Genomic DNA, 25290 nt, shown 5'->3' with positions numbered 1-25290 from the left:
TGGCCTTAGTGACGTCATAAATGACGTCACGCAAAGTCAACAATGCTAAAGTCAAGCACTGGACCTTGCAAGGAGTGCATGAAACCATTCCCGGTGCCCGAATAGCAGCTCCCAATTTCCCTTGTTGACTTAAAGTGGTGCTAGATCCTGTATTATACTCAATTATGACGTCATAACTTAACAGATTCACGTCATATATTTAGTGCTTGACATCCAAATGATAGCTTACATATGACAGAGAAGGTATGCAAAGTTTTATGATGTTTGCTTCACTAGTTGTGGAATAACAAGCAAAAAACTTTTGCGGAAAGGCCGCTGGCCTCTCGCTGGAGCGTTTCCGACCAGTGTGCGCCGTATCGCCAAATCACAGCCGAGTAAATTAGCACGACGGCTCGACTTGGAATGCAGCCGTCTGGGGACAATACCTGTGTCCACAGGTCGGTTCGCTGGTAAGGTGGGCACCGCGTGGTCCCGGCCGACGCCAATTTGTCACAGGGCCGGGTCGACCCTAAAACGTTTACCGCCCAGTGATTGGGACCCGCGGAGGGAGGGGGAGGGAGGGGACGACGTGGTGTATCGACTAACAAGGTGACGAGCCGTCAACGCCGGCCGACCGGCCGCGATTGACGGCCCCTGGGAACGGACGGACGGACGGAGGGCTCACCTGGCCACCCGTCGTCCCCTGTCCTGTCGTCTCGGGGACAGCCCGTCGAGCGAAACACCGATACAACGCCAACGCTGGCGGCCGGCGGTGACAGCGGAGGACACGAGAAACAGCGCGGCGAAATATCGGCCCGTCGGCCCCCAATGCGCCGATCGAGGACGCTGCGCCAGTACAGCTTTGTTTACGCTGCGCGGGACAGTGTTGGCCCACCTCCTGCCTCGAAAATAGCGTCGTTAAACGGCGGGATGCGCCATGTTCGCCGCTGCGCCACTCTGCGCACGGTCGCGCCGTCAGCTGTCTGAGTGGACGTCTGTCTCTGTGGCACAATGCTGGCGCGGTTCGGGCGAGCTCGGCGCACAGATGTTGACTGCGTTTGGCCGCGGGCTCGACGAGCGGCGTCGGCTAGTCTGCGCTGCCAGTCGTGCAAATGAGGGCCTGACACGGACCGCCGGGGGGCTGTCGGACTGGGGAGAGGGACAGGCGCAGGGAGGGGCTGGGAAGGCGGACAGCGGCCCGCCCCCGCAGTCCCCGGTGACAGGCCTCTCCCGGTGACAGCAGGGAGCAGTCAGCTCATTGACAGGTTGTGTATGAGAGCTGGGCACGTCCGGCACAGAAGGCACCGATCCAGAACGGAGACAGGGCAGCGCGGCGCGCACAGAGCGGCGCAGCGGGCTGGCCGCCGACAGCCGACGCGTCGCCGCCAGTTAATTGTGCGCCGTCAATGGAGCGATGTTGTCGGAGCGCGCCCAGATGGGCTGACCGTCCGGCGGCTCCCCCGCTGTGCAGTAACTGGCCCGGAGTCGCTGAAAAATGTCACACGCCGTCCGACAGGCCGCCCGCCGCGCGCCGGAGAGTCGGACTGCGCGGACGGCCGGCCGCACCTGCCGCCGCTGCAGACGAGCCTACCGCCTGTGTGCGCCGGCCCGTCTGCTGCCGCCGTGTATGTTTGTATGAGAGCGGCGACTGTTTGTGTGCGTGTGTGCAGCAGCGTTGCTGTATGCGTCACTACGCGTCACCCGCTCCACTGCATCCGCGCACTGACGGCTTCTTACAGAAGGCGCAATTACGGCCCGGCGCGGCGCCGGCTGCACCCGTTGGTGACGACATTCATCAGACTCGGCTCTGCCGGTGTCGTCCGTATCGGACCATCGTCACCCCCCGCGCGGGCCGTTTTCACAACATTGGCTCGAGCGCGGCGCCGCCGCCGCCGCCGCCGCTCATTAGGGAGCATTGTGGCGGCCCGCGACGCGGTCATGCCACGTTCAGCCGGTTAGCTCCGATAAATTGAACGGAGAGTGAATCTGGGCGCGTGGAGAGCCGGTGAGCGCAGTGAGAGCCGCCGAGTGAGCGCGGCATAGTGGGATGATGAGCCGGGGGCCGCGGCTGGTGATAAATCGGAGCCGCTAAGCAGGCTACCGGAAAAGGCACGGCCGCTCCTCGGCAGCATATCAACTCGGCACGCCGGCAGGCTTGTTGTCGCCTCGCTCGGCGAGAGATGCCAGTGCAGTGGCACGTTAAAGCTGCCGGCTCCAGCACCTTCCTCAAGGCTGCAACGTGGCGCGACGCGACGAGGCGCGGCGCGGCGTGGCAATCGACGGCTCGCGGCGCGCAGATGAGCTCTCGAGTTTCGTCTCTGTGGGGAGGCGCGCGCTGGATAGGTGTCGCACGTCGGCCGGCGGCTCTACCGCGGGTATTTGTTTGATTTTCGAGCGGCGCCTCGTGACTGCAGACTCTGCGGTCTGAGGGCCGGCTCCTGGCGCTATCGCAGTTCAAAGTGACCGCCCGCGCCGCTGACGATGGCCCGGCCGCCGTCGCCGCCGCTGCAGACGACGGTATGCAGTGATGGTTGAGAAGTGACCTCTCCTCCGTCGCCGACATGTCACAGCGGCCGCCGGCTAGCCGGGTGACGAGGATGACCTAATTGACCTCGGGCACCTCCAGGCGAACTTGGTAACGGCGCGCGTGGATGACCGACGTCCGACAGAGCTCGCCACTCGACCCGGTCCGGTGAAACGTTGTGCGCTCGCGTGTCTGCTGCTGTGCGCGGCTGCTGTTGCCGCGGTGGCCGCAGGCTTCGTGGTCCGACCTGCGCATTATCACGTCGTGAAATGCTCAGTCCGATCATTGCGGACGGTAATTGCGGACTGGGGCGGGCCGCCGCTGGGTGGCAGGCCGCCCCGCCGCGCCGGTCGCTCCGCCGCCGCCGCCGCCGCGCCGGTCGGTGGACGCCATCCGTCCCCTCCCGGGCGTTGCACGCGGCCGCCCAGCTCGGCAAAATAATCATTATATTCAAATTCGTCGCTATCCATCAACGGGACGGCGCCGGCAGCGCCGCACGGTGGCCCCGGGGCGAAACTGGAGCGGGGCGAAACAGGCGCGAGCAGGCGATATCGGCGCAGCGGGCGCGCCGCTTCGGCCGCTGATGGAGCGAGTCGAACCAGAAATGATAGTTCGGTCGGCGCGTTGGGCCCGTATTAGCCGCTGTGTTAATCTGTGATAATAACGGCCGCGCGCTAATCTCTTGTAATGACGGGTTCGCGATCGGGCCGTGTCGGTGCTGAGACGGCGCGGCGTCGACCGCCCAGAAGGCGGTCATCCATCTCGAACCTCCGCCCGGAGTCGTCCGGAGTCCGCCCGGAGCCGCCCGGAGTCGCCCGGAGCCACCGCGTCACGCTATGACCGCCCGCCCCGTCACGTCACCTCCGTTACATCACGTCACGTCACAGCACCGGCTGCCGTTATGCTAATGTCGCTTCCGTCGGTGGGTTCGGGCGGTGGTGGGTCGGCCGGTGGTCGCAGTCCAAACGCCTGTCGACGGGACTGGACGGGTGGTTGGTGGTCAACGTGGGAGGGGTCCAGATGACACCGCCTCTGTCCACCTCCTGCCGTTCCACCGCCCACCGCGCCGCCACTGGTCTTACCACCACTGTTCCGTTTTTCTACCGTTATGTATCTACTCACCGCCCACCGCTTCAATGTTCACCGTCTACTGTCTACTGCCCATAGCCCTCTACGGCCATCACTTGGTGCCATTGGAAGTAACAGACCGTCTTCCTGTTGCCGTTGGTCTTTTGGCCCTTGCCTTTCTGTTCTGTAGCCACCCCCAGTGCGTGTTTATTCTCTGACACCGATCCCGGCACGCTCCCCACCCCGGGCTCATGTTCCTCCTGTCCTGAGCGGCGCGCTCTGGGCCGATCCTCCACTCGGGAGAGCCGGCCGTGGCGTGTTCCTCCGCCTCCCGAGTGATCGCTCTTTGTCCGCGGCCGCCGGGGAGGAGCCCGCCGCCGAGAAGCTGGTCGGCCGGCGCTAAATAACGCCCGCTGTCGAATAAATTAACCAAAATAGTGATCAACAAGTCATTAGGGGCACCGCAGCGCGGCCGGCGGCAGGATTTACACGGCTCCGCGCCGTCTCGCCCGGCGCGCGGACCGCACGCGCGTACCGCGCCGCCGGCTGTGCGTCCACGCGTGGTGCGTCGGAGCCGACGGCCCCGCCCCGCGCGCCGCCGGAGGTCGTCGGTACCGACGGTGACGTCGCCGCGTCTGCGCCGGCGCCGACCGGCAATGGCGGCGCGCGACGGCGTCTCAGCCCGCCGGCCGCGCACAATTATGGTGGGCGCGCTGTCGTGATAGGAATTATTTGGCGTTTAATTGTGTCGGTGTAAAATATGGACCAATACGTGCGGCCGGCGTTCCAGGCTGCCGCCGCCGCCCGCCCGGTTTTTGCTGACGGCTGCTGTCACGCAAGCCGCCGGCGTTTGCGGCACTTGTGGCTTGATGCGGACCGCGTTTGCCGCATGGACCGCGGCAAAATTGGCTGGTAATTAGAGATAGTATTAGGTGTAGGCTGGTGGGTGGGGAGCGGAATCAAGTGGTATCTGTCCAATGGGATTTATTTCAACTGTTTTGTAACGGATGGGAGGCACGTAGCTGTAAAAAGTAAGCGTGCATTACCTCCCTTGAAGGAGCAAGTGGCGTTAGAACTGCAGGCCGTATTGAGGTAGCGCGCCGCGCGGGTTATAATTACAACTTCCGCAGTACGTGTATAAGTGACAGCTGTCCCATTCCTGCCATGGTAGGCATAGCACAGCGCCATAGCTGTCGCGGTGGGCGGTGACGAAGCCGGCGCTGGTGCGGACAACGCACGCCAGGGCCGAGTAACAAGCCGTGATAAATTCACCTGAAATATGCTTCTGATAGCAATGAGCGAACGATGACGATCTCACCATAAATCGCCGGAATAATAGCGCACCGGTGGCCCTAAATTATGACTGTTCGTGCTCACCTGAGCGGCGCCGACGAAAATTGTTTCAGATTATGGTCGGCGTATATCATAAACAGCGTCGAGTGCCCATATGTTGGCGGTCTCACATCATTATTGCTGGCAGAAACAAAACTTTTGGCGCTAATTTAATAGTGCGCCGCGCCGCCGGTGGCCGACGGGCACGGAAGCGCCGCCGCAGAGGGCTCGTTTGAGCCGGGCTCGCCGCCGCAGCCGGTCGCAGCCGAGACCGCCCGCCGCGCCGTGCCGTGCCGTGCCACGTCCGGTCGCCGGCTCACGGCGCATCGGACTGCTCAGCGCCGGCTGCGAATCCTCTCTGTCGCCTTGTCGCATCACTCATGCGGTGTATTCATGTGCGGGCGGTGGCGGCGGCGGCGGCGGCTCGGCGGTGGCGGCGGCGGCTCGGCGGTGGCGGCGGCGGCTGGTGGCGGCGACGGTAGCTCCGCGCTGGACGTTACTAATCCTTTGCCCACCGGCCTCCCGCCCATAATTTCTCACCGGTGCGGAGCGTCACACTGCATGCATATAAGATCGCTCATACGCGCCAGCGCGACGCTTTCCGAATTAATAACTTTATGCAAACGTGGCGTTGCAGCCATCCATCGGGCCGTGAGCGGTTCGCTGCGGGGGTCTGCGCCCTGTCACCACTGGCGAGCCCACCGCGCTGCCGCCGCCGCAAAGTCAACAACTTTTTACCGGTCGCGTCATAATTCGCGAGCAGATTCACCGGTGTGTGGAGCGGCTCGACTTTGGGCACGGCGGCTGAGCGTACCCAAAGCCGTGGCGGCGACCCGGTCGGCGGGTGAGCGGCCAGCGGGGGTCGCCGCTGGGTGTGAGCGCGCGGCTGCATTGACAAATGGCGCGGCGCCGCCGAGCGGACGCGTCGCGGACGTCCCGCCGGCGCGAGCCGCCCTGACGGATGGCCGCTTACCGGCGCGGAATCCGGCGGCGCGCATTCCGCGCTGGCTGTGTCCATTTGTCGGCCCGTCCGGCCGGCCCGAGCCGCTGTCCGGGGCTACTGTTCGGGAGGGCACACTGTTAGAGACTGCTGTTTAGTTGTTCGTAGGTGTTGTTCGCTGCCCGGCTGTCCGGAGCTCCTGTCCAGTCGCCCGGCTGTCCGGAACTGCCGTCGGCTGGCTGTCCGGGGCTGGTTCGTCGGCATCGTTAGCACCGGGGCGTCGCTGTCGTCGCCGGCGTCGGCAGCGGCACGTCACTGTCGCCGCTCGTTATGCGGAACACGGCCCGTTCTGACAGCTGGCCTCGCGAGGGACGACACTTCTACTCGCTGGGTGCTGGCGCAGAGGCGACACTGCTTCTGGAGGTTTGGTAGGTCGTCCCGAACGACTCGTTTGCCTTTCAAAAGTCACTGCCCCGGCTTGGTACCAATGAGGCTAGAACAAAGGCACCGATATGTCATTTCATGTCATCACTGCAGTTTTCGTCATCACAATTCACAAGTGCTTATGCAGGCTGCAACAACACAACACCTCTTTATGCTTTAGCATCGTCACGAGCAGAGGTATAATTTTCTGCTATGTAGCCCGGCAAATGTCGCACGTCCTTCCCAGCGCTGAATGGGCTCGGCGGGGGCGGCCCGACGACCGCCGCCGCTGTCGCTAGGTCAGAACCGGGCGCAAAAACACGGCGACAATAGCAGATACTTGCCTCCGTCAGCGCCAGCGCGCTGCTCTCGCTAAGCAGCTTACATGCACGGCTGACAAAACTACAGTGGAGCGGTGCAACACGCCGTGCTGGTGGTAAGACGGCCGGCAAAGCTCGGCGCTGAGCCCTGAGGCTGAGTTTGAACACAAGGCTGGCCGGCCTCTGAGTCCAGAACTTGTCCTTTGTCGCGTCCCTGCAGGACCGGCCGGCCGACATAGCGCAACATTGACAGTCTTGTCCCCAAACCTGGAAATTTGGAATAATAATGGCCCAGCGTCGGTTCAATTATTCCGCAGACATTTTGGCCTTCATCGTGCTGTAATGTCTGCTCAGCAGGTCATCATTAATTCAGAGAACCCATTAATCTGCTAAAGCTCGGCGGTTGGGCGACCACCGCTGCTGTCGCCGCTGGAGCCTGGAGCTGCCGTGCACGAACATTGGCAACTGGACGGCGGCGGCGGCGGCGGCGGTGGGGGGGGGGGGGCGACGGTGGACATTGCCGGCGGCGACGGTATAGGCGGTGGACAGGATGCAGTGGGCAGGAAGACGGTGGCAGCTGGGGCATTCCACGATAGATCGTACCAGGCCCGTCACCCTCATCTCTCAGATTTTAATGAAAGTCGGTCCTAGGGGTAATCATAGGCCCCAAAGACGCCTGGCAAAATATCAGACTTCTCAGATCAAAACTTTTTGAGTTATATTGCATTACATTTTTTTGACTTCGGTATGTAACGGTGAGTTTGATGGCCTATAACTCAAAAACGGGTTAAGCAACCAAAAAAAAGTAAACAACACTAAGCTTGCGATGAATAAAAAATTAATATTACTATTTAAAAATTCCAAAGAAAAAATTTCATCGCTGATCAAAAACCTTAATATTTTTTCATTTGCCTCTAATGACTTTTGGGACCAAAATTTTTCACATTTTTATTTTTTCAAAATAATCTTCATGTCATTGCAAATCGACATGCAAAAAATTAGAAAGGTGTTCTTTCTATAAGTTCCTCATTTTCCCGTAAACAAAATGGGTTTCGGAGGGGTTGATACGACCCCAGCACGCCGTTTCGCTTCTAATAGAGCTAGAGCTTCGCGGAAAAAACGAGCGTGTGTGCCGTTACAAGTCGCAGCGATTGGTACCCGATTTTAAGGTCTCAGGTTAACCGGTAGCGTCTGAGGTCAGGTCACGTGACTGAAGTTACGGGTTCGGTTTTTAGTAAATAACTTCGCCAAAAATGGCCGCAGAGCCGCGATTTTGGCATCATTGTGTTCGCCTAGCTCAGGTGCATCGAATGGTATACTTTTTGCTAGGGTGAGGTCAACTTAAGTAGTTGACCTCGGGTCAAGGTCAGGTCAGAGCCCCTCAGGTCAAGAAGCTGGGCAAAGGGTATCATATGGCATATCATTCGATTCAGAAGGTCTTCCCGAGTCCATTGGTGGCTTTCCCGACTCTCTAGCTCGATTTGATCGGGAGTTATTGACGAAAAACTCGTACGACCCTAGTGACGTCATAAATGACGTCACGCAAGGTTAGCAATGCAAAAGTAAAGCATTGGACTTTGCAAGGAGTGCATGAAATCACGATACCATGTACGTGGGATAGTTTTAGATCATTCTCGGCGCCAAAATAACAGTTTTTATATTTCCCCATTGATTTATAATAGTGATGTCACGTGACCGACCTGACCTCATGTAACCTTGAAAAATTCCCAGATATACAAGTTGTGAGACCTCTGGAGGACACAATGTATGTGTCCTGTAACTTTCATCTCGGACAGCTATGGTCATTGGCGTCCAAAACAATGTCAGAACCAAACAGCCTTTTTCACCCTCACGCTTATAGGAAAGAGGGTTGAATGAACCCTCTTTTCACTTTTTCAGATGACTCAGACTTGAATTGAAATTTCAGTAACCCCTGATGTCACTAGGCAGCTTTACCACGCCATTTGTAAGCTCCCCTCCCGAAATCACTATTCGAAACCGTTATCGTGACGTAAAATAAATACATTTATAGAAAGAACACCTTCCTAATTTTTTGCATACTTCTTAACAATGAGCCAAATATTTTTTTAAAGAAATAAAAATTCAAAAAAATTTGGTCCCAAAGTCCAAAAAATACAAATGAAAGAAAACTCGATATGTCATATATAAAAAATAGCGTATTTTTTTAAATTTCAAAAATGCATATTAATCTCTGTTTCATTGCAAGTTCAATGTTATATAACATTTGGCATTTGAATAATCCGTCTTAGAGTTACAGCCCGCCAAACTTAGCGCTGCAAAGCAGGATCCAAAAGATGTTATACACCATAACTCAAAAAATACTTATCTGATAAGCCTGAAATTGTTACAGGTGGATTCAGAGCCCCTGATTACCCCTGAGACCAATTCTCGTCAAATTCCGAGAGATGAGGGTGTCAAATTGGAAAAAAGTGGTACGATCTATCGTGGAATGCCCCAGCTGGCAACGACGACAAATATATTCTGCTACCATTGCAATGGTATTCGTGCAACCCAATAAACAGCCAATGCATTGGCTGTTTGTTGGGACCAGACATTCTCACTGTGTTGGTAAAGGAATGAAGACCATTGTTTCATTTTGGGCACTCAGCCTAATGGTGAGCTTAGAGCTATGCTCACAATTCGATTGTGAGCTTCATTCTCATATTTCTAGAGAAGTAATTTAAGCACACATCTTTATATTATAGCAAAGCCAGTGTAAGTATTTAGTAGGGGAGACCCGGGAGGTATGGGCCGGTTTTGTGAAAACGCCATTTTCTTCCAGTGGGCAGTGGCTAGACCCGGTTTTTCACTCTGTGCACGTGAAATTGCCTTTCGCCTGCAAAGTGTACCTGATATTAGGCATCTGGGATCAACTATTTTGTCTCGAGATAACTTTCAATAAATAATGTGCTTTTTCGATCCATCAAAATATACCGGGAGGTATGGGCCATGGCCCGGGAGGTATGGGCCGGTGCCATGTTTCATATTCTTTTCTCGACAATGAGAACAATACTCGTAGCTGGTATCTACCTTGATCTCTCTTAGAGCCCAGGAACCGCATTAGCGGCCAACAGCTTACTTCATGGAGGTTACTTGGGCACATATGTATTTTGGTAAACTGTATCATTCACCATGAAATAAAATAAATGATATTTTTTCTGTTCGAATGATATTTGAAGCTAAATTTTCAACCTTGCGCGACAAAAATAAAACTTATTAAAGATGACACTCAATGAAAGCATCTTTTTATTGATTTAGGATCAACGGGAGTGGATGGCCCGAACCTCCCGGTTAGGACGCCAGAATTTGCGTAGCATCTCAGCCCATAATCTTACAAGAAAGCTTCAAATTGTCTATCCAGTCTTAATTTGCATGCTTTAAACTTTATGTTAGCATTGGTCTGACATCATAAAACGAGCCTGGTTCAAATTTATCACGAATTTTCTGTATGCACAGTATTTTACTCGAAGAGGGCAAAAACGCTTTATCACCGCTCATCGCCAAAGAAGACTGAGGAGGATTTTGAAAATCACCTGGGTTGTATAACGGAATGGCTGCTGCCAGTTTACGCGGTCAAATGTGTAAAAATACGCAACACTTCTTCAAAACTGCGATGGCCCATACCTCCAGGGGGCCCATACCCCCCGGGTCTCCCCTATACATTATTCATTTAAAGCACATTTGCCTGTTTGCAAGTGGCGCCTCTGTGCTTCGGAGGGCCACACTGCTGCAGCCGCCCCGGCAGGCGGAGGCCAGTGGTCCACGGGCGCAGTCTCTGAGCCAGCACAAAGCCGTCTCGGTTGAAATTCCGCCGTCTGACGCGGTGTCGCGCCGCGGCGGTGGTGGCGCGCCGGAGACGGTAGCGCCGCAGGAGGCGCGGCGCGGCGCTATGACGGAGCCGGCACCTCTGCGGCGCCGACAGCCGCACTTGTTTCTCGCGCCGGACAATGCCGCATTACTGAGGCGTGAGCTCAGAGCTGGCCCCGGCCGGCTGCCCACGGCCGGCCGGTGCGGGTCGGACCGCCCTCACCACCGCGCTCTGTTCCCCTTTGTCCTAGCCACTCCATTTGTTGTCGCCTGATTCCTATTCTGTTCTCTCCCTCACCAAATGTTTAGCCACAGCTGTATCAGTGTATCAGCTCGCTGCTCAGCGAGTTGCACACCCCTGCCTTTTCACCGCGCGCCCTTGCCGGACGGAGTTGAAGCCTGCACTTTACAAGCTCAACCCCGCTAACGAAGCGCGTGTTAAACGCACCGTGCAGTCGGTACACGCGCATAAAACGCCTCCGGGCTGTAAAAGCGCCGCCACTTCCGGTGCTGCAGCGCGCGGCGGTGCCTCTCCCACGAGCGGCGGTGGCGGCTGAGCCAGGTGTGAGGCGGCGCGGCGCGGCGCGGCGGCGGCGGGCCCGTATCAGCCCCTGGCCGCCCTGTGGCGCCCGCTCACACCTCGTTTCCTGAAACTGCAGCGCCGTTAAGACTGCGCTGCATAATGCGCTTAACGGCGCCGCTGCGGTCATGGCGGCCGCCTTTTGCACACGTGGTTATTACGTGTGATTTAGCGAGGGATGTGCGCCCTGCCTAACTACCGTGAGACCCGCCCCGCCACCACGGGCGTGACCACGCCGAGTCACTCGCCGACTCACGCCGAGTCACGGCGCGAGTCAGAGTCAGAGTCGGAGTCAGTCGCAGTCGGTGGTCGGGCGGTGCTTACCCACCCCACCGGTCAAGGTGTCGGATCAGGTCGATCATCACTGACCTAGCACCGCATAAAACTATTCCCCGTGGCGAGCGGCCCACGCGCCACACTGTATCACCGTGCGGGAGACAGGGGCGGGGAACAAAAGATATCAACTGGAAATCGGATCATGACAGCTTATGGCACCACTGTGAGGTCCCACTTGTTCGTCCCAGCGCAGCTCCCTCCGCTGAATATCCACACATGCCCCTGCATTCGTGATATGTTGTTACCTGGCACGGAATATATGTGCATTACGAAGTGAAGCAAATTGCCGCTGAGTACCACGCTTGTATCTCTAATTACTCGCGCCGCCGCGGTGTCTGAGGGTGGCTGTGGGGCCGGCCGGGTGCATCCACACCTCTGTGAGCCGGGGGCGGTGGTGACGCCCCGTGTGGCGGCTCAATGCCCCGTGTGGCGGCTCAATGCCCCATGTGGCGGCTCAATGCATTCCGAGCCGTCGTCGTGTCGGCGGCGGCGGGCGAGTTACGACGGCGAGCTGGTGCAGCGCGCCGCGGTAGCCGCTGACATGCAGCTACGTCAGCGGGCGCGGCCAGAGGCGCCCATCACTGTCCCCTGGCGGCTCCCGCGCACCGTTCGCGCCCGCGGCCGGCCGGGAGAGTCCGACACACCTCCGCGTCAGGTGTGAGCCGTTATCCCGACTCCAACTGCACCCTCCCACCGCACTCCGCCACCTTCTGTCCTTCTCACAGAACAAAACATCCCACACAGTCCACTGGCTGCCCGCTCCCGGTGGTGCACTGTGCAGTGTGCACACCTGGCTCCGGATTCCGGGCCGGACAGGAGTCCGGGAGCCGACTCGACAGGGCGCCGACACCTGAGCGCCGCGCCCGAGACAGTGCAGCAGACGGTGGGCGGCCGCCGTCGGCCGTGGGCGACCCGTGAAAAGTGTCTCGTGCTCGCCGGCTGCAAATCAGAATACACCTGGCATTTGTGGCCGGCTGACCCCGCGACGAATATAGCCGGATAGATAACAGCTCCGGCACCTACTCAGCACCTAAACGGGCGACCGGATCTGACTACCATCTCTGGACTGCGAGCTCCTGACTCATGACTCCAGCTTGTCTCTCGTTAGCGGTTTATAGTCTAGATATGACCTCTCAGTCTTGACCTGCATTTCACGTCCTTATTCTGCCCCTTGCCTCGTCTATTGCTTAAATTCCGTCATCTTCGAACTTTTATCTCTCGTATTCTGCCTCTGGTTTTTCGTGTCTCATCGTAAGTCTCCAATCTCCCAGCTATCATCTCTCGTCTATCAACCTCCCGGTCTATCTCCCGTCTCCGTCTCGTCTGCTATCTATATCTCCGTCTATCTGTCGTCTCCGTCCATCCGGCTCCCGGTCCGGCAGCCGCTCGCGCCGCAGCACACGCTCGCCTGCGTCCGAGTCCAAAATCGCGCCGCCAAGGCGATACTATCGCGTAATGCGCTTTGCTAGCACGCCGCGTCGCCGCGATGTGTCTCGGCCGGCGCGGCTCGCGTCAGCACCGATATAACAGCCGCGGTGAGCCGGCCGAAAAGGAATGTCAGCGGCCGCCGCGACCTGCCGCTGCTAATCGGACGCGCCGCGCGACCCGAGTGACGTCACTGGTAGAGCTAGTGTGACGTCACTCCGCGCGGTGGACGGTGGAGTGTGACGTCACTCGGCGCCTGGGCAGACGGCCGGGCGCGGCGGGCGGCATCCGGCGGCCGCCGGCCCCTCTCCGTCGCTGATGGTGGCCCGCATAGCGCAGGGCCATTCCAGATTCCAGGGACAAATTCCGCGCGCCGTCGCGTCGTGGGCGGCGCGCGGAAAAAGCCGGCGCCCCCCGGCGAGTGACAGCGCGCCGCTGCCATTGGCCGGCGCGCGTCACGTGGGGTGCGATTTCGCGCCGGCGGGGGTGATTTACTTCCGACTGAGTTATGGTGGTCCGGACGCGCGACACGGCCCGTTTGCGTGCTGCTGACGGCGGGCTGTTGGTTTTAATGTGCGCCATTAACAAATGTCGATGTTTTAATAACCGGGCGACGACCGTCCCAGCTGGTGGTCGGCGCTGCCTGCTGCACACCGCTGGGCGTAGAGATGACGGTTGCAGCGGCCGGGCGAGCGCGACTGGACGCCGCCACAAACTCGGTGTAAACTCGATACAAACCTGATACGATTCCGGTACATGTGTTTCGGCTCCCTCGCACCCCAACAGAATGGCACACTTTGACTGTCCGTCCCGCCCTGTACACCGCCGCCCCGCCCTGTACACCACCGCCGCCGCCCCCGCCTTACGCCGCCACCGCCGCCGCCGCCGGCGCGGGTGGCGAGCTGCGCGCCGCAAAAGTGCCGTGCGCGCCGCCTTCGCCGCCACTCTGCCGGCCCGTTTGTCGGCGGCAAACATGTAATCAGCGCCGGCGCCGGCCATTACAGCGCAGTCAGGCCGACAATCACGGCGCGCCCACCGCGGCGCGGCGGCGAGCAGCGGCGCGGGCGGCCGGGGCCGAGTCTGGTGCGGGCTCTGGTCTCCGAACTGCTGCAGCCGACAGAGGCTTTACTCAGCTCTGGCCACCAAACTGTGTCCCAGGGAAATAGCACAACACATGCCAGTAGCAACAGCGGGCAATGCCCTGATACGGCGACACTCAACGACAATTGACGGAAATTCGCGGCACTGTCTGTCGTAAGGCCTACCCCACAATCAAACTGGCATTACACGGTGTTGAGCAGTGCAATTGCCCGCACGGTGCTGTGAAATGTTACCGATGTTACTATAGCGTTATTTCAGTCACGGCGCGAATTTCCCTGCTCATACATCGGGCGGCGCTAATGCGGCGATTCGCACGACGGCATCCGTTACCCGTTCAGAGACGGAAGTGCCCGATTCGGGGTCGGCGCCGCGGCGGCAGCGACTCGATTCGGGCCGCAGTGGCACCCTTTCACAGTCGGCCAAACGAGCGACCGGTCAGGCTCAGTCGGCCAAACTGCCGGTCGCCAGTCGGACCAGCTCCTGGCCAAATGTCTCCGCTCAGACACCGCGCGACACGCCGAATGGACGTGCCTCCGCGCTAACGGCGCACCACGGCAGCAACCGGCGCCGTCTCATTGGCCGGTAATGCATTATGACAAATTTCACTGATGCTATCGAGATATTAGCGCCTGAGTTATGCAAGGCCTGACAGACGAGATTGGCGCGGTCTTTATTTGGGATAAGTGAACTGGACGCGGCTATGGGGCTCGAATGGGCGGCGAAAACCCTGATCAGCGTGCTATCTTTATGGACGAAATGAGGCACGGTGATCTCTGCGTCTGATCTTGGCTGTATATAATGGGTACAATGCGGCCAGCTCAATGCTGCAGTGGCGAGACGGCGGCCGCCGGGCAGGGTCCCCGCGCTGGCGTTTTATTGGCGTCGTATGAAGTCAGCCTTCATCCGAGCGCTGTTTTAGGAAGTAAGCCAGAAACTCTCGGCCTTGTCTCCAGCTCTCGGTCGCATTGCATGACATTGCAGTGTGTGCAAATCGCCAGGTCATCGCATTGTCTCCGCTGGTGGTTTGCGAACAATCGACAGGACACGTGGAACAATTGATGCTAAGCCCCGACCGCGCACTCATGCCACGCGCACAATGAAGACACTAATCTTCTTTTTAAAATTCCCTTTGACACTCAGTCATGCTCAAGCTTCTCTAAAGAGCTTATGCTGCGATGAAGCGTCTATTTTGAGAGATACATCGACACCACTGCACAATCGCTCCGACAGTGCTTTGCTGCGACCCCTGAGGCACACCACTCGAGACGAGAGCACAGGGGTCAAACCAACACCTTCAGCAGCTCCGCCCCAATCATTGAGCCCGATCACACGTATGAATGAACGCCCCTCTGTTGTCTCTGCAAACTGTAATCAGCTGTTCAACCAGCCGGGTGGCAGGCTGCAGCCGCAAGAACACCCAACACTGTTTGGATATGTCTAGCAGCGCGCTCAAAGAGCCCCTGTCTGTCTGTCTGGCTGTCTGATGAAACGAGGGGAGCAAGAGGCCTCCGGAAACCCTCACCGGGAGAGGGAGAGAGAGGGGGGCACACAGACTGCACTTGCTCCGTGCAAGACGAGTCGACAACAGGGCCGTCTCAGCACACGCTGCGGCTCGGATGGACCGATGCCGACACAGCTTTGCTCTCAGCCGATGAGGGATGATGCCGCCGTCCTAAGCGCACGAACCGGACACCACATGTCCATCCGTAGCGGCTTCCTTTGGGGTCTGTTAAACAGAGCGCCGCCAGTGGTCTGACAGTGGCTCTGTGAGTCAGCCGCAGACGACCGGACACGAACCGGCAGCGCTCGGATTGTCGTCTGACCGACTGCAGACTGTCAGCGGCAGTCATCGGGCAGACTGACGCATAGAGCATAGGCTGACGCAGACTGACGCAGACTGGCGACTGACGTATTACGCAGACGCCATATAGACCGGTACATACAGCACACAGACTGACGCAGCCGCAGACACCTAACCAGACTGACGCAGACTGACGTATTGCACACACATAAGCCATCGCAAACCGATGCAGTCAGGACGCAGACTGACGCAGACACCTTGCCAGACTGGCGCACTGACGCAGACAGTACACAGACTGACGCACTGGCGCAGACACCTTGCTGGCAGCGGAGCGTGCGCCGCCTGCCACTGTGCGCCGCCGCCCGCCGCGCCGCCTGTCTCGCCGCGCCACCCGTCTGAAACGCGTCGTTTTTGTCCCCGGCAGGCGCATGTTTCCGACGGTGCGATGCTCGTTTACGGGCGTGGAGCCCCAGCAGCGGTATGCGGTCATCCAGGACATCGTTCCCGTCGACAACAAGCGCTACCGCTACGCCTACCACCGCTCGTCGTGGCTGGTGGCCGGCAAGGCGGACCCGCCGGCGCCGGCCCGGCTCTACGTGCACCCCGACTGTCCCTTCAACGGCGAGCAGCTCAAGAAACAGGTGGTCTCCTTCGAGAAGACAAAACTGACAAATAATGAGATGGATAAACAGGGTCAGGTATGTTATCGCATAATAGTTTAAGACCTGAAAATTGGTTGGTACGTAACGTTCAAGTAAACGATAGCGCAAGACAATAAAATGTAAAATTGAATCATCTCTGATCTTTAGATTGATCTTTGAAACCGTCACGATTGGTAGACTGATTGTCAACTAAAACAATAACTTTCGCTGAACAATGGCTTCGATGGCTTTCACAACGTATTATATGGCCCAGAAGCGTTAAATCGATCACGAACAGCGAATACAAATGATCTCTCTTGCTTCTTTGTGGTCTTCCCTGCCCCCTGTCTCAGACGGGGGTGCAGCGCCGGTCGCGGAGGCCGCAGCACACGACGGGTGCCGGCTTAGCCCCCGTTCGAACGTCACCGGCGGTTTTGTCTAAAAATGGAAATCACCGGCCGATGATGAAGCGGCTATTGAGCGCGGCGTGCAGCGGCGCGCTGCGGCGCAGGCGACGCATTGTGTTGTCACGCGGCGTCCGTCTGCTGCAGATCGTGCTCAACTCGATGCACAAGTACCAGCCGCGGGTACACCTGGTGCTTCTGGAGAACGACATGAACGCGTCGGCCATCGACGACCTCAGCAAGGTCAAGCACAAGACGTTCATCTTCCCAGAGACGGTGTTCACCGCCGTCACCGCCTACCAGAACCAGCTGGTGAGTAAACGGATCGAGCGTTTGTCATTGGGGAACAAACAATCGTATTTTTTTTCTGCACGAAGTTGGCAGGGATATTATTTCTTCACATTAGTGATTATAGGGGACAACCTCTTAAGATTGATCCGCAGATCTGGCGCCTACTACAGCCTCTTTTAGTAGTCGGTGTTAGATGATCTTTCCTAGCCCACATCATCTTGAAGCGTGATGTACCCTTTTCTGTTCACGACCGGCCTGGGAAACACGAATAGAAATCGTTCCACTCCGGCGCACGGAATTTTACGCTGTGATAGATGGCCCAGGAAACGGTGTATTTATCCTCCCTGTGCCGGGTGGCGGAGTGGGGGATGATGAGGGGCGGGGGCCGCTGTTCAGGGGGTATTAGAGGATCAGCGCGGCCGCAGCGGCCAATCAGAAGGCGCGCAGAGGAGGGGCGGGAGCCAGGAATTAGCGGGCGAGGTCTGACGCCGGAGAGACTGATCAGCCGGGCGGCGGTCGCCGACGGGAGAGACAAATGGCCCGCGGAGGCAGGTGCGCCGGCGGGGGACGGGTCAGCCGCCCCAGCACCGTGCGGCATTCCAGCTCACCGCCAGCTAACGCCTGCAATTTTACACGCCGTTCTGGATTATTAATGGGTTGATGTTCTCTTGCAACCTGCAATATTGCTTCTTCCCCATAAATTTTCAGAGCACGCACAATAATTTTCAAATTTGTATAATATACACACCTAACTCACGATATTCAATGGTAAGTTTGAGGTCTTCTCATCATCGAAAATTTTAGTTTTTGAGTTGTTTCACCGAAGTTCCAACCAACGCAAAAATAATTTCACAAGTATGTAACTCAAGACATCCGTAGCTCATGCCGATATTCAGCGACCGAAACGTAACCAAGCACACTGTCTCGCTAGAGCCGCCCCTCGTCGTCCATCTCGGAAACCGGTCTGTCATCCGGAGACCGGTCGCGGCCGATCGGCTCCCCGTGACAGCCGATAGCCGCATCAAAATGGCGCACGGTGCGTGTCGGCGCGCCGCCGGGTGGGGGTGGGTGGCGCGCGTGACGTGGCGACACTCGCGGCGCACCGGCGGCGATGGCGGCGGTCTGAGGACAGCACGCCCGTCGGCCGTCTATCACTATTATCACGGAGCGGTCGCGTCTCCCGGTTTCCGGTGGAGCGGGGGGGGGGGCGTTAATTGTCAGTGGTGGTGGTCCGTCAGCGATGGCCGACTGATGTCCCACCGATGACGGTCCGATGACGGTCCGATGACAACTGCGATGGTCCGCAGAGAGGGCTGGTGTGGTCAGCTGATAATATCGGCTGTCACGTCATCCACGAAGACCGACCGATGGACATGGTTTCCTCACATTTGGGACACAACAAAACGATCCTATGATCATAGATAATTAGGAAGCGCTGCTCTGAAAAGATGTTCGGTATGTTCGTTTTCTCCACCATGTTACCATTTGAACTGCCCGTTTTACATCGCGTTCTCCCGATTTTACACATGACCGGTAATTTCCCGGCCAAATAACTACGTGCGTGGTATCGCGTGCGCGGCCACCGCCTCAAGTGGCCTCCAGTGATGCATGGCGGACCGGCGGCAGCGCGCGCGCCTCGAGGGCTCTCGGTGGCCGTCTGTGCCGCCCTGGCCCGTCAGTACGTCACTCAGTCTCCGCTCGGCCAGCCAACGCCTAATTGGATCACAGAGCGAGCCTAGCTGCCGGCGCCGGCGGTGGCGGCGGCGCCTCTGAAGTCCGCCACCTCACCGCCGCCGCCGCCGCCGCCGCTGGCCGCTGCTGCCAGCCGGAAACTGAGTGTACCGCCCTGCCGCCGACTGATCCCACTCCGTTTGTTGTGTTGCAGATCACCAAGCTGAAGATCGACAGCAACCCGTTCGCCAAGGGCTTCAGGGACTCGTCTCGGCTGACAGATTATGAGCGGTGAGTGTCGGAAAGCGGGCCGGAGATTGTGTTGATGACTGAGCGCGGCTGGTGGCTGAGTTTAGCGCTGGACGGCTCAGCGGCTGACAGGCGCACCTCTCAGCTCAGTGGCGGAGCCTGTCAGGCGGTCGTCAGGTGTGCCGCTCCCGTCCTCTGTCTCCCGCTCACATCCTCTGTCCGCCGGCAGCTGCCCGTCGGCTCGGCGCCCCGCCCCCTCGCGCGCCGGCCGTCTCCGCTGGCACGCGTGCCCTCGGGCACGTCTCGCGTCGGTGACTCCGCGGCGGCGCGCGATCAAAACAGGCTCGTGTTCGGTTGTGCCGCGCTGCGCCGTGCGCCACTGTCGACATACATCACCGCAGCGCGCCACTTCCGGCGCGGCGCGCGCTTTTTGCCGCGCGCGCGGCCGGCGGCGGGCAGCGGCCGGCGAGGCGGCCACATGAAAGCGTGTGTGGTCCCGATCGGCGAGAAAAACGTGCGGCGCTGGGCGGAGCTAGGCGGCGATCGGCGGTCGGAATTATCGGCCTGCCGCGATAGGCCCGCCTTTTGGTCGCGCCTTAGTTTGGCGAGACGGCCGTGTGATTACTGGGTCAGCAGTGCGACTGACACGGCGGTCGTTTTTGTGACCTGTCGAGAGGAGCGGCGCGCGGCTGCCGGGCGGCCGACGGGCGGACTCCCAGCGGCCGGCAGCCCCGAGCCGCCTGCACCGGCCGCTCGCTGGCGAGCGGCGGCATGCCTTTTCATGTCCCGCGCACCGCCTCCAGTGCCCATAATAATTAGCCCTGATGATAGCAAATTGATGCAAATAACCTCGGGTTTATCATAATATAAAAGTTTGTACCCAGATGGCGCGGTGCGGCGGAGCGCGCCCTCACTGCGGTCTGCAGCGGCCCGTTTGGTGCGGCCGGCCGCCGCCATAGCCGGCCGGCCCAACAGGCCTCTATGAGATCATTACATTTTGCACATCGTCAGTGCCCGGATAACACGTGAAAATAAATTAGCCAGGCGCGAAAGAAGCGCCGTTCCGACGACGCCCGCCGGCCCGCAATGGTGCAGTATAATTTTGCCCGTCAGCAATGCCCTATTTGCCGGTATCCGCCTTGGCAATCCCTCCACCGCATACAGCCTGCCAATCACGTCATATTAGCATCTAAAACGACGTCGGCACGCCCTCCAAGGAGCGCCTCGTCGCGTCCATCGGCCGACGTCAGGTGTCCTCCCCATTCTGATACACACACCTCGGCGGAATCTCCCTCGGAGAGCGGCTCGCCATCCAATCTTCATCAAATTAAGGCCCCGGATGGCATCATGGCCTAGATGAAAGAGCGCCGCCGCCGCCGCCGCCGCTGGCGCCCGCGCTGATCCCGGAGGTCACGTGCCGTATGGTCCGGAGAGCCTCAATCACGACGAGCTTCGAGGACCGACGGCCGACCACACCGGTCCCAGACGCGTCAGATGGTGCCGCGAACGGGTCGCCGGAGTGTCGAGCAGTTTGATGCCGTTGCGGCTCAATATCCAAGCGGACTAGTGCTTCTGTCAGCTGTAGAACGGCTTTGCCTCTTCCCACCTGTCCCATCTTCGTTCATTATCTCCTATAGAAGCTCTGCCTTTGACTGGTCCCACTGTCTCACCCAGCTGTCCCAGCTCCCCCCTCCCCATCCTGTTTCATCGTGCTGTCCCAGATTTGTCCCACCCCTCTGTCCCACCCTGCTGTCCAAGCTCCGTCCCAGCAGCCTCCTCCGGCGGTGGTCCGGCAGCCTGCTCTCTCTCCGCCACCGAGCCGCCCATTAGAGGCGGCCGGTGCCCGCGGAGCCCAATCTCATCTGCGGCGCCCACCCGGTAATCATCCGCCGCCACGGCGCGCATCTTCTAACGAACCGCCGCGCCGCCGCCGCCTTATTCGCTCCAAATTAATATAATATACCGATACTGCTCTCGGACACGCCAGCCGGCGCCCCCGGCGCGACCTCCAACGCGGCCCGCTCGGCCCAGAACATGATTTCAATTAGCGGAGGTGCGAGATTTACACAGCCTTTAATTAGAGCGGGCGCGGGGCCGGGTGGCCGATCGGATGGTGCGTGCACCGCGGCGCGCCGGGGCGGGGCGCGCCTCCACACCGGGCCGAGACCAGCCGCCGCCGCCACTCAATGACACGCAATCAAAATATATCATTAATCGCGACGTTAATAAAGGTTCAAGTGACCCGTAATTATGCTTTAATATGCAGGTAATCGCGCCGGGCGCGAGATGAAAAGAGCCGACAGAGGTGAGAACATACCTCCCCTGAGCCATTAAGTAAACCCTGACCGGCGGCGATGGGCGCTACAAAGGTGGTCCGACCGCCGCGGTGCGCCGTTTTTCGCCGCACCTCGCCGCAGCGCGCCGTGATCGTGAGCGGAGCGCCGCAGCACGCCGCAGCGACCGGCGCCGCCGCGCGAGCTGCATATGTGATTAAGATGTTTTGTTCCGACGCCAAGATAAACGTGAGGCGTTTGATTTCGAGTCAATTAGCCCAGTGGCCGACCGGGAGTGGCGGTCTGCCGGCGGGGCGCTGTGTTGATAGATCGGAGCCAGTCTCTGCCGGCCGGAGGAGCTCTTCCGGACCGCCAGAGACCGCCGGAACCGGACCGGTCGGCGCAGAGCAGGCCGTGCCGGGGAGCGGAGCCGTCCGTGATGTCTCAGACCATCTGTCGGCGCCGGGAGCAGTCACCGTGACGGCGCCGCCGAGCCGAGCTGAGCGGTTGAGCTGAGTTGAGTTGAACTGAGCTGGTGCAACCACAAGGCTGCCGTCTCAGTCGGCCACGCCGGGTTTTGAATGGGTGGCCTCGGCCGCTGCAATACCGGCCACCGAGCTGCTGGGTAACCCTGCCGAAGGTCCCCGGTCCAGTGCTCGTTGTTTTGCACTCGTGTTTGCCACCGGTGGAGTTTTTCCCATAGTGCGGCTCACCGTCTCATGCACGACGTGTCAGTTGGTGGCCGCTGGCTACACCGGCAGATGGCACGGTTGCATTAAGTTGTCATTAGAGCAACGATAACTACTGAACTCTCATTGGACGTGACCTTTGGTCACTTCTTGCCTCTGTTGGCTATTAACGTCATTATGAAAATTAGGGTGGTAGTTTTGATAATTCACCGCATTTCCTTTTTGTAGTCATTAGTAAGCGCTGTCTTTGTGAGAAGCCGCGGCGTGACCATTTCTATTATTTTAGTGCTGACTGACAATAGTTCCCGAGCTTGCACGGGAGGGCCTGAAGGCTGCAACTGACGAATGTTGCTCGGCTAAAAGGCGACCCAATGTTTATGGTCACCTCACTTCGCGTCGGAAGTTATTGTAAATCAAAGTTGCATCAAAACAGCAGCTATTCAGCTTTCGCTAGCGATATAAATCACCACCGGAACTGTAAACCCCGTAACACCACAATTCTAGCTCCTCGTAACAGCAGCACAATCTAGCCGGCGGTGCCGTGACCGTGCGCCGACACACCGTGGCCACTCTCTGGCGATCGTTCCCCGCGGCCGCACCATCTCTCCGCCGATATTACCTGAGGTCCACGATCCCCGGGCCGCCCGGAGAGCTCACCATTTATCACTATTAGAGCGGCGGTGTCGGCGTGATTACCTGGCGCTCGGCCGCCGGCGGTCGCTGAACAAATCCCGACATTAATACCGTATGCCGGCCGCCCCCGCCCCCGCCCCCGCCCGGCCACGCACAGTGCCGCCCGAGTAATGAGGGTGCCGCCGCCCGGCGGGCCGATGCGCCGTGACACAATGACCATTCCGTCCCTGATGGTCGTATGACCGATCGGCGATAAATCTTTAAACGCATTTGCTTTGCTCGCTCGTGAAAACTTATAGGTGTTTAGTCTCTGAAAATAGAGTGGGCCCAATCTGTGCTCGCTCCGCCGCTTCTGGCATACTTTGTTCTCCGTCGTTAATTGCCTGAGTGTTCGCGCTCGCTCGGCCGACCGTTGTCTGGCCAGTGCTATCTTCCATGTAAAACGCGGCAATAAACTATATCGGCAACAAACATTAGAAACATCCATAAAATCCCAAACAAAGCACCTGGGTGCTTGGTTCAGCACCTGGGTGCTTGGTTTGGACGTAAACCTGCAAGTGCGCCTGCCTGGAACTCTGGGCTGGCGTGGATGGTGCCCAGGGCTCCGGGGGACGCCTCGTCTCGGCACCTGTGTCTCTGGCCGTTGTGTGTCACCACCGGACATAACGGGGGTGTGCCACTCGGCGGCCCTGCCCAGATGACGTCATACAGAACGCTGGGCGCATCCATATTGTGTTTTCATGCTCGGCAAACATCAGCCGAGTCAGTCTGCGGCGGCCCCACAGAGCGCGCCGAGCGGCATAATTCGAAATTACAGGCTTTAAATCGCCGTTGCAGACTTTTACGGCTCCGCGCCCACGTTTGCCACATTAGCCGAAACGTTAAGTGCAGCTCGCCGGAGCAGTTGGGTAAGCGCGCTGCCCACCGCCTCGCCGCGCCGCTGCTCGCCGCCGTAAATCACCGATCGTCACTCTATCATTACGGCTCGTACGAATTATCACTAATTCGACGGCCGTTTGCTCTCGGCGCGTCAGCCGAGCCACGCCGCGCCGGCCGCCGCAGAAGCGTGCATTGTGACGCGGCCGCGGCGAATGCAGCGCCTGGGAATGTGACGCCGAATGTAGCCCGGCCGCCCCGCAACTGTCTGCCGGCCGCCATCGCGCGGCTCCCACCATAGCTCATCCGCTGTCACTGTCTGATTCTCACGACTGTCTCTCTCCTTTTCAGGGACAACCTGGACTTCATGCTGGACCAGCAGCAGTACGGCTTCCCGCGGCTGCCTCCGCCCACTATGGAGGTGGATGGAGCCGGTCTGGTCGAGAAGGCCCGCGCCCAGATGGCTGCTCTCGGCTCTCGTCTGCCGGGTCTGCCGGGTCTGCCGGGGGGTCTGGCGCCGGACACGGCCGCCCAGCTGTACGCACTGGGCGCGCGCGGGCCGCCGGCGCCGCTGCCTCTGACCGCCCAGCTCTGGTCGCAGTGGAGCGCGCTGCACGGCGTCGGTCTGCCGCTGGGAATGCTGGGGGGCGGGCAGCTGCTGCCCGGCCTGCCCGGCCTGCCGCCCTCCTCCCTGCCGATGGGGGTGTCCGCCTGCCCGCGACCCGCCCCCTCGCTGGCGGCCAACGTCAGTCGGTACTCGCCCTACAGCGTGCCCACCAAGCGGGCACCGTCGCCGCCCTCCCCGCCACCACGGACGATAGTGTAGGGACGACTCAACTTCCCCCCCCCCCTCCACCCCGCTCCGCTGCCCCGATATGGTGATATCTAGATCGTGAATGGACAGGGCCGTCGCTCTGCTGTCGTGAATGACATCAGAGTCTCTCCGGCCGCCCTGTTTTCTTTATATAGAGTATACGATGTAACGTATAAAATCGTAACATGACGCACGTGCGCGAGGGTGTAATGTAGCGACGTACAAATTGTGGTGAACGTAACGCATGGTCGTGGACGGTGCGTTGTCTATATCGGTATGTTGTCTACCCTATTTGTCCAGTCTAGTCGAGCGGCGCCGGTGACTGGGTCGGCTGCAGGTCGGGTCAATGGTCAGAGGTCACCAGAGGTCACACGCACAGAGACGACCTGGTGACGTCGCCGTAGCTTTAGCCGCCGGAGCTCCCAGTGAGGTATATCTAGCCCGCGCGGCCAACGCACCTTGTTTTATGTAAAATATATTGTTGTCAATGTTCTGCAAATACATTAAGATTTACAACGAGGCTGTGCCGTTTCTGATGTGCGAGTTGTGAGCCGTTTATGTCGTGATCGATGTGTAGAATGGACACGGGGCAATCCATACCTGTTACGGATACCTCTATGGAAGTTCAGCACGAACAAGCCACAGCACAACAAACGAAACAACTCGAGGTCGTGGTGTAGGGTAAATATTCGTAACTACCAGGCGTCCACACTCATTGACAATGCTAACCGTTTATCAAATACACTTGCAAACTTTACCCTCCACTATAGATAGTCCAATAGATCAACACCGAACCCTTCAGCCCAACGTTACTTTCTTGTTTATGATCCATGTTTACAAAAAATGACCCCTGCTTCCATTTAAAACGAGGGTCGTTCTGTACATAGCCTTCTAGCAAACTTTGCAACAGCTTGGCCGGTTCTTTAGGAACATTTTGAACTATAAGTTGTTTGTCGTCTGACGGATAATTCATGTCACCAGTGACTACAAACACTGTCCAAATTCATCAGATATGTGTAGTGTACAAAGGAGAGCGCCTATATAAAGTCGATAGAAAAAGCCAATGAGAGCGGGTGGATATGCTGCACTGCT

General features: G+C 58.7%; 1 protein-coding gene across 1 annotated transcript in view; it reads left to right on the top strand.

The window, feature by feature from the left end:
- Window positions 1–24718, top strand: part of LOC122368578 (T-box transcription factor TBX20-like) — a 46227-nt gene extending 21509 nt beyond the window's left edge. The window contains exons 3-6 of the mRNA XM_043342643.1: window positions 16082–16355; window positions 16850–17014; window positions 18879–18955; window positions 23736–24718. Coding sequence (XP_043198578.1) covers window positions 16082–16355; window positions 16850–17014; window positions 18879–18955; window positions 23736–24210 — 991 coding nt within the window. The 3' untranslated portion in view covers window positions 24211–24718. The remainder of the gene's footprint in view (window positions 1–16081; window positions 16356–16849; window positions 17015–18878; window positions 18956–23735) is intronic.
- Window positions 24719–25290: the final 572 nt, after the last annotated feature.

Source organism: Amphibalanus amphitrite, unplaced genomic scaffold (assembly GCF_019059575.1).
Source record: "Amphibalanus amphitrite isolate SeventyFive unplaced genomic scaffold, NRLGWU_Aamphi_draft 000958F_arrow, whole genome shotgun sequence".
NCBI lineage: Eukaryota > Metazoa > Arthropoda > Thecostraca > Balanomorpha > Balanidae > Amphibalanus > Amphibalanus amphitrite.
Note: the sequence above shows the minus strand (reverse complement) of the source record. Positions and strands in the feature narration are given on the sequence as shown.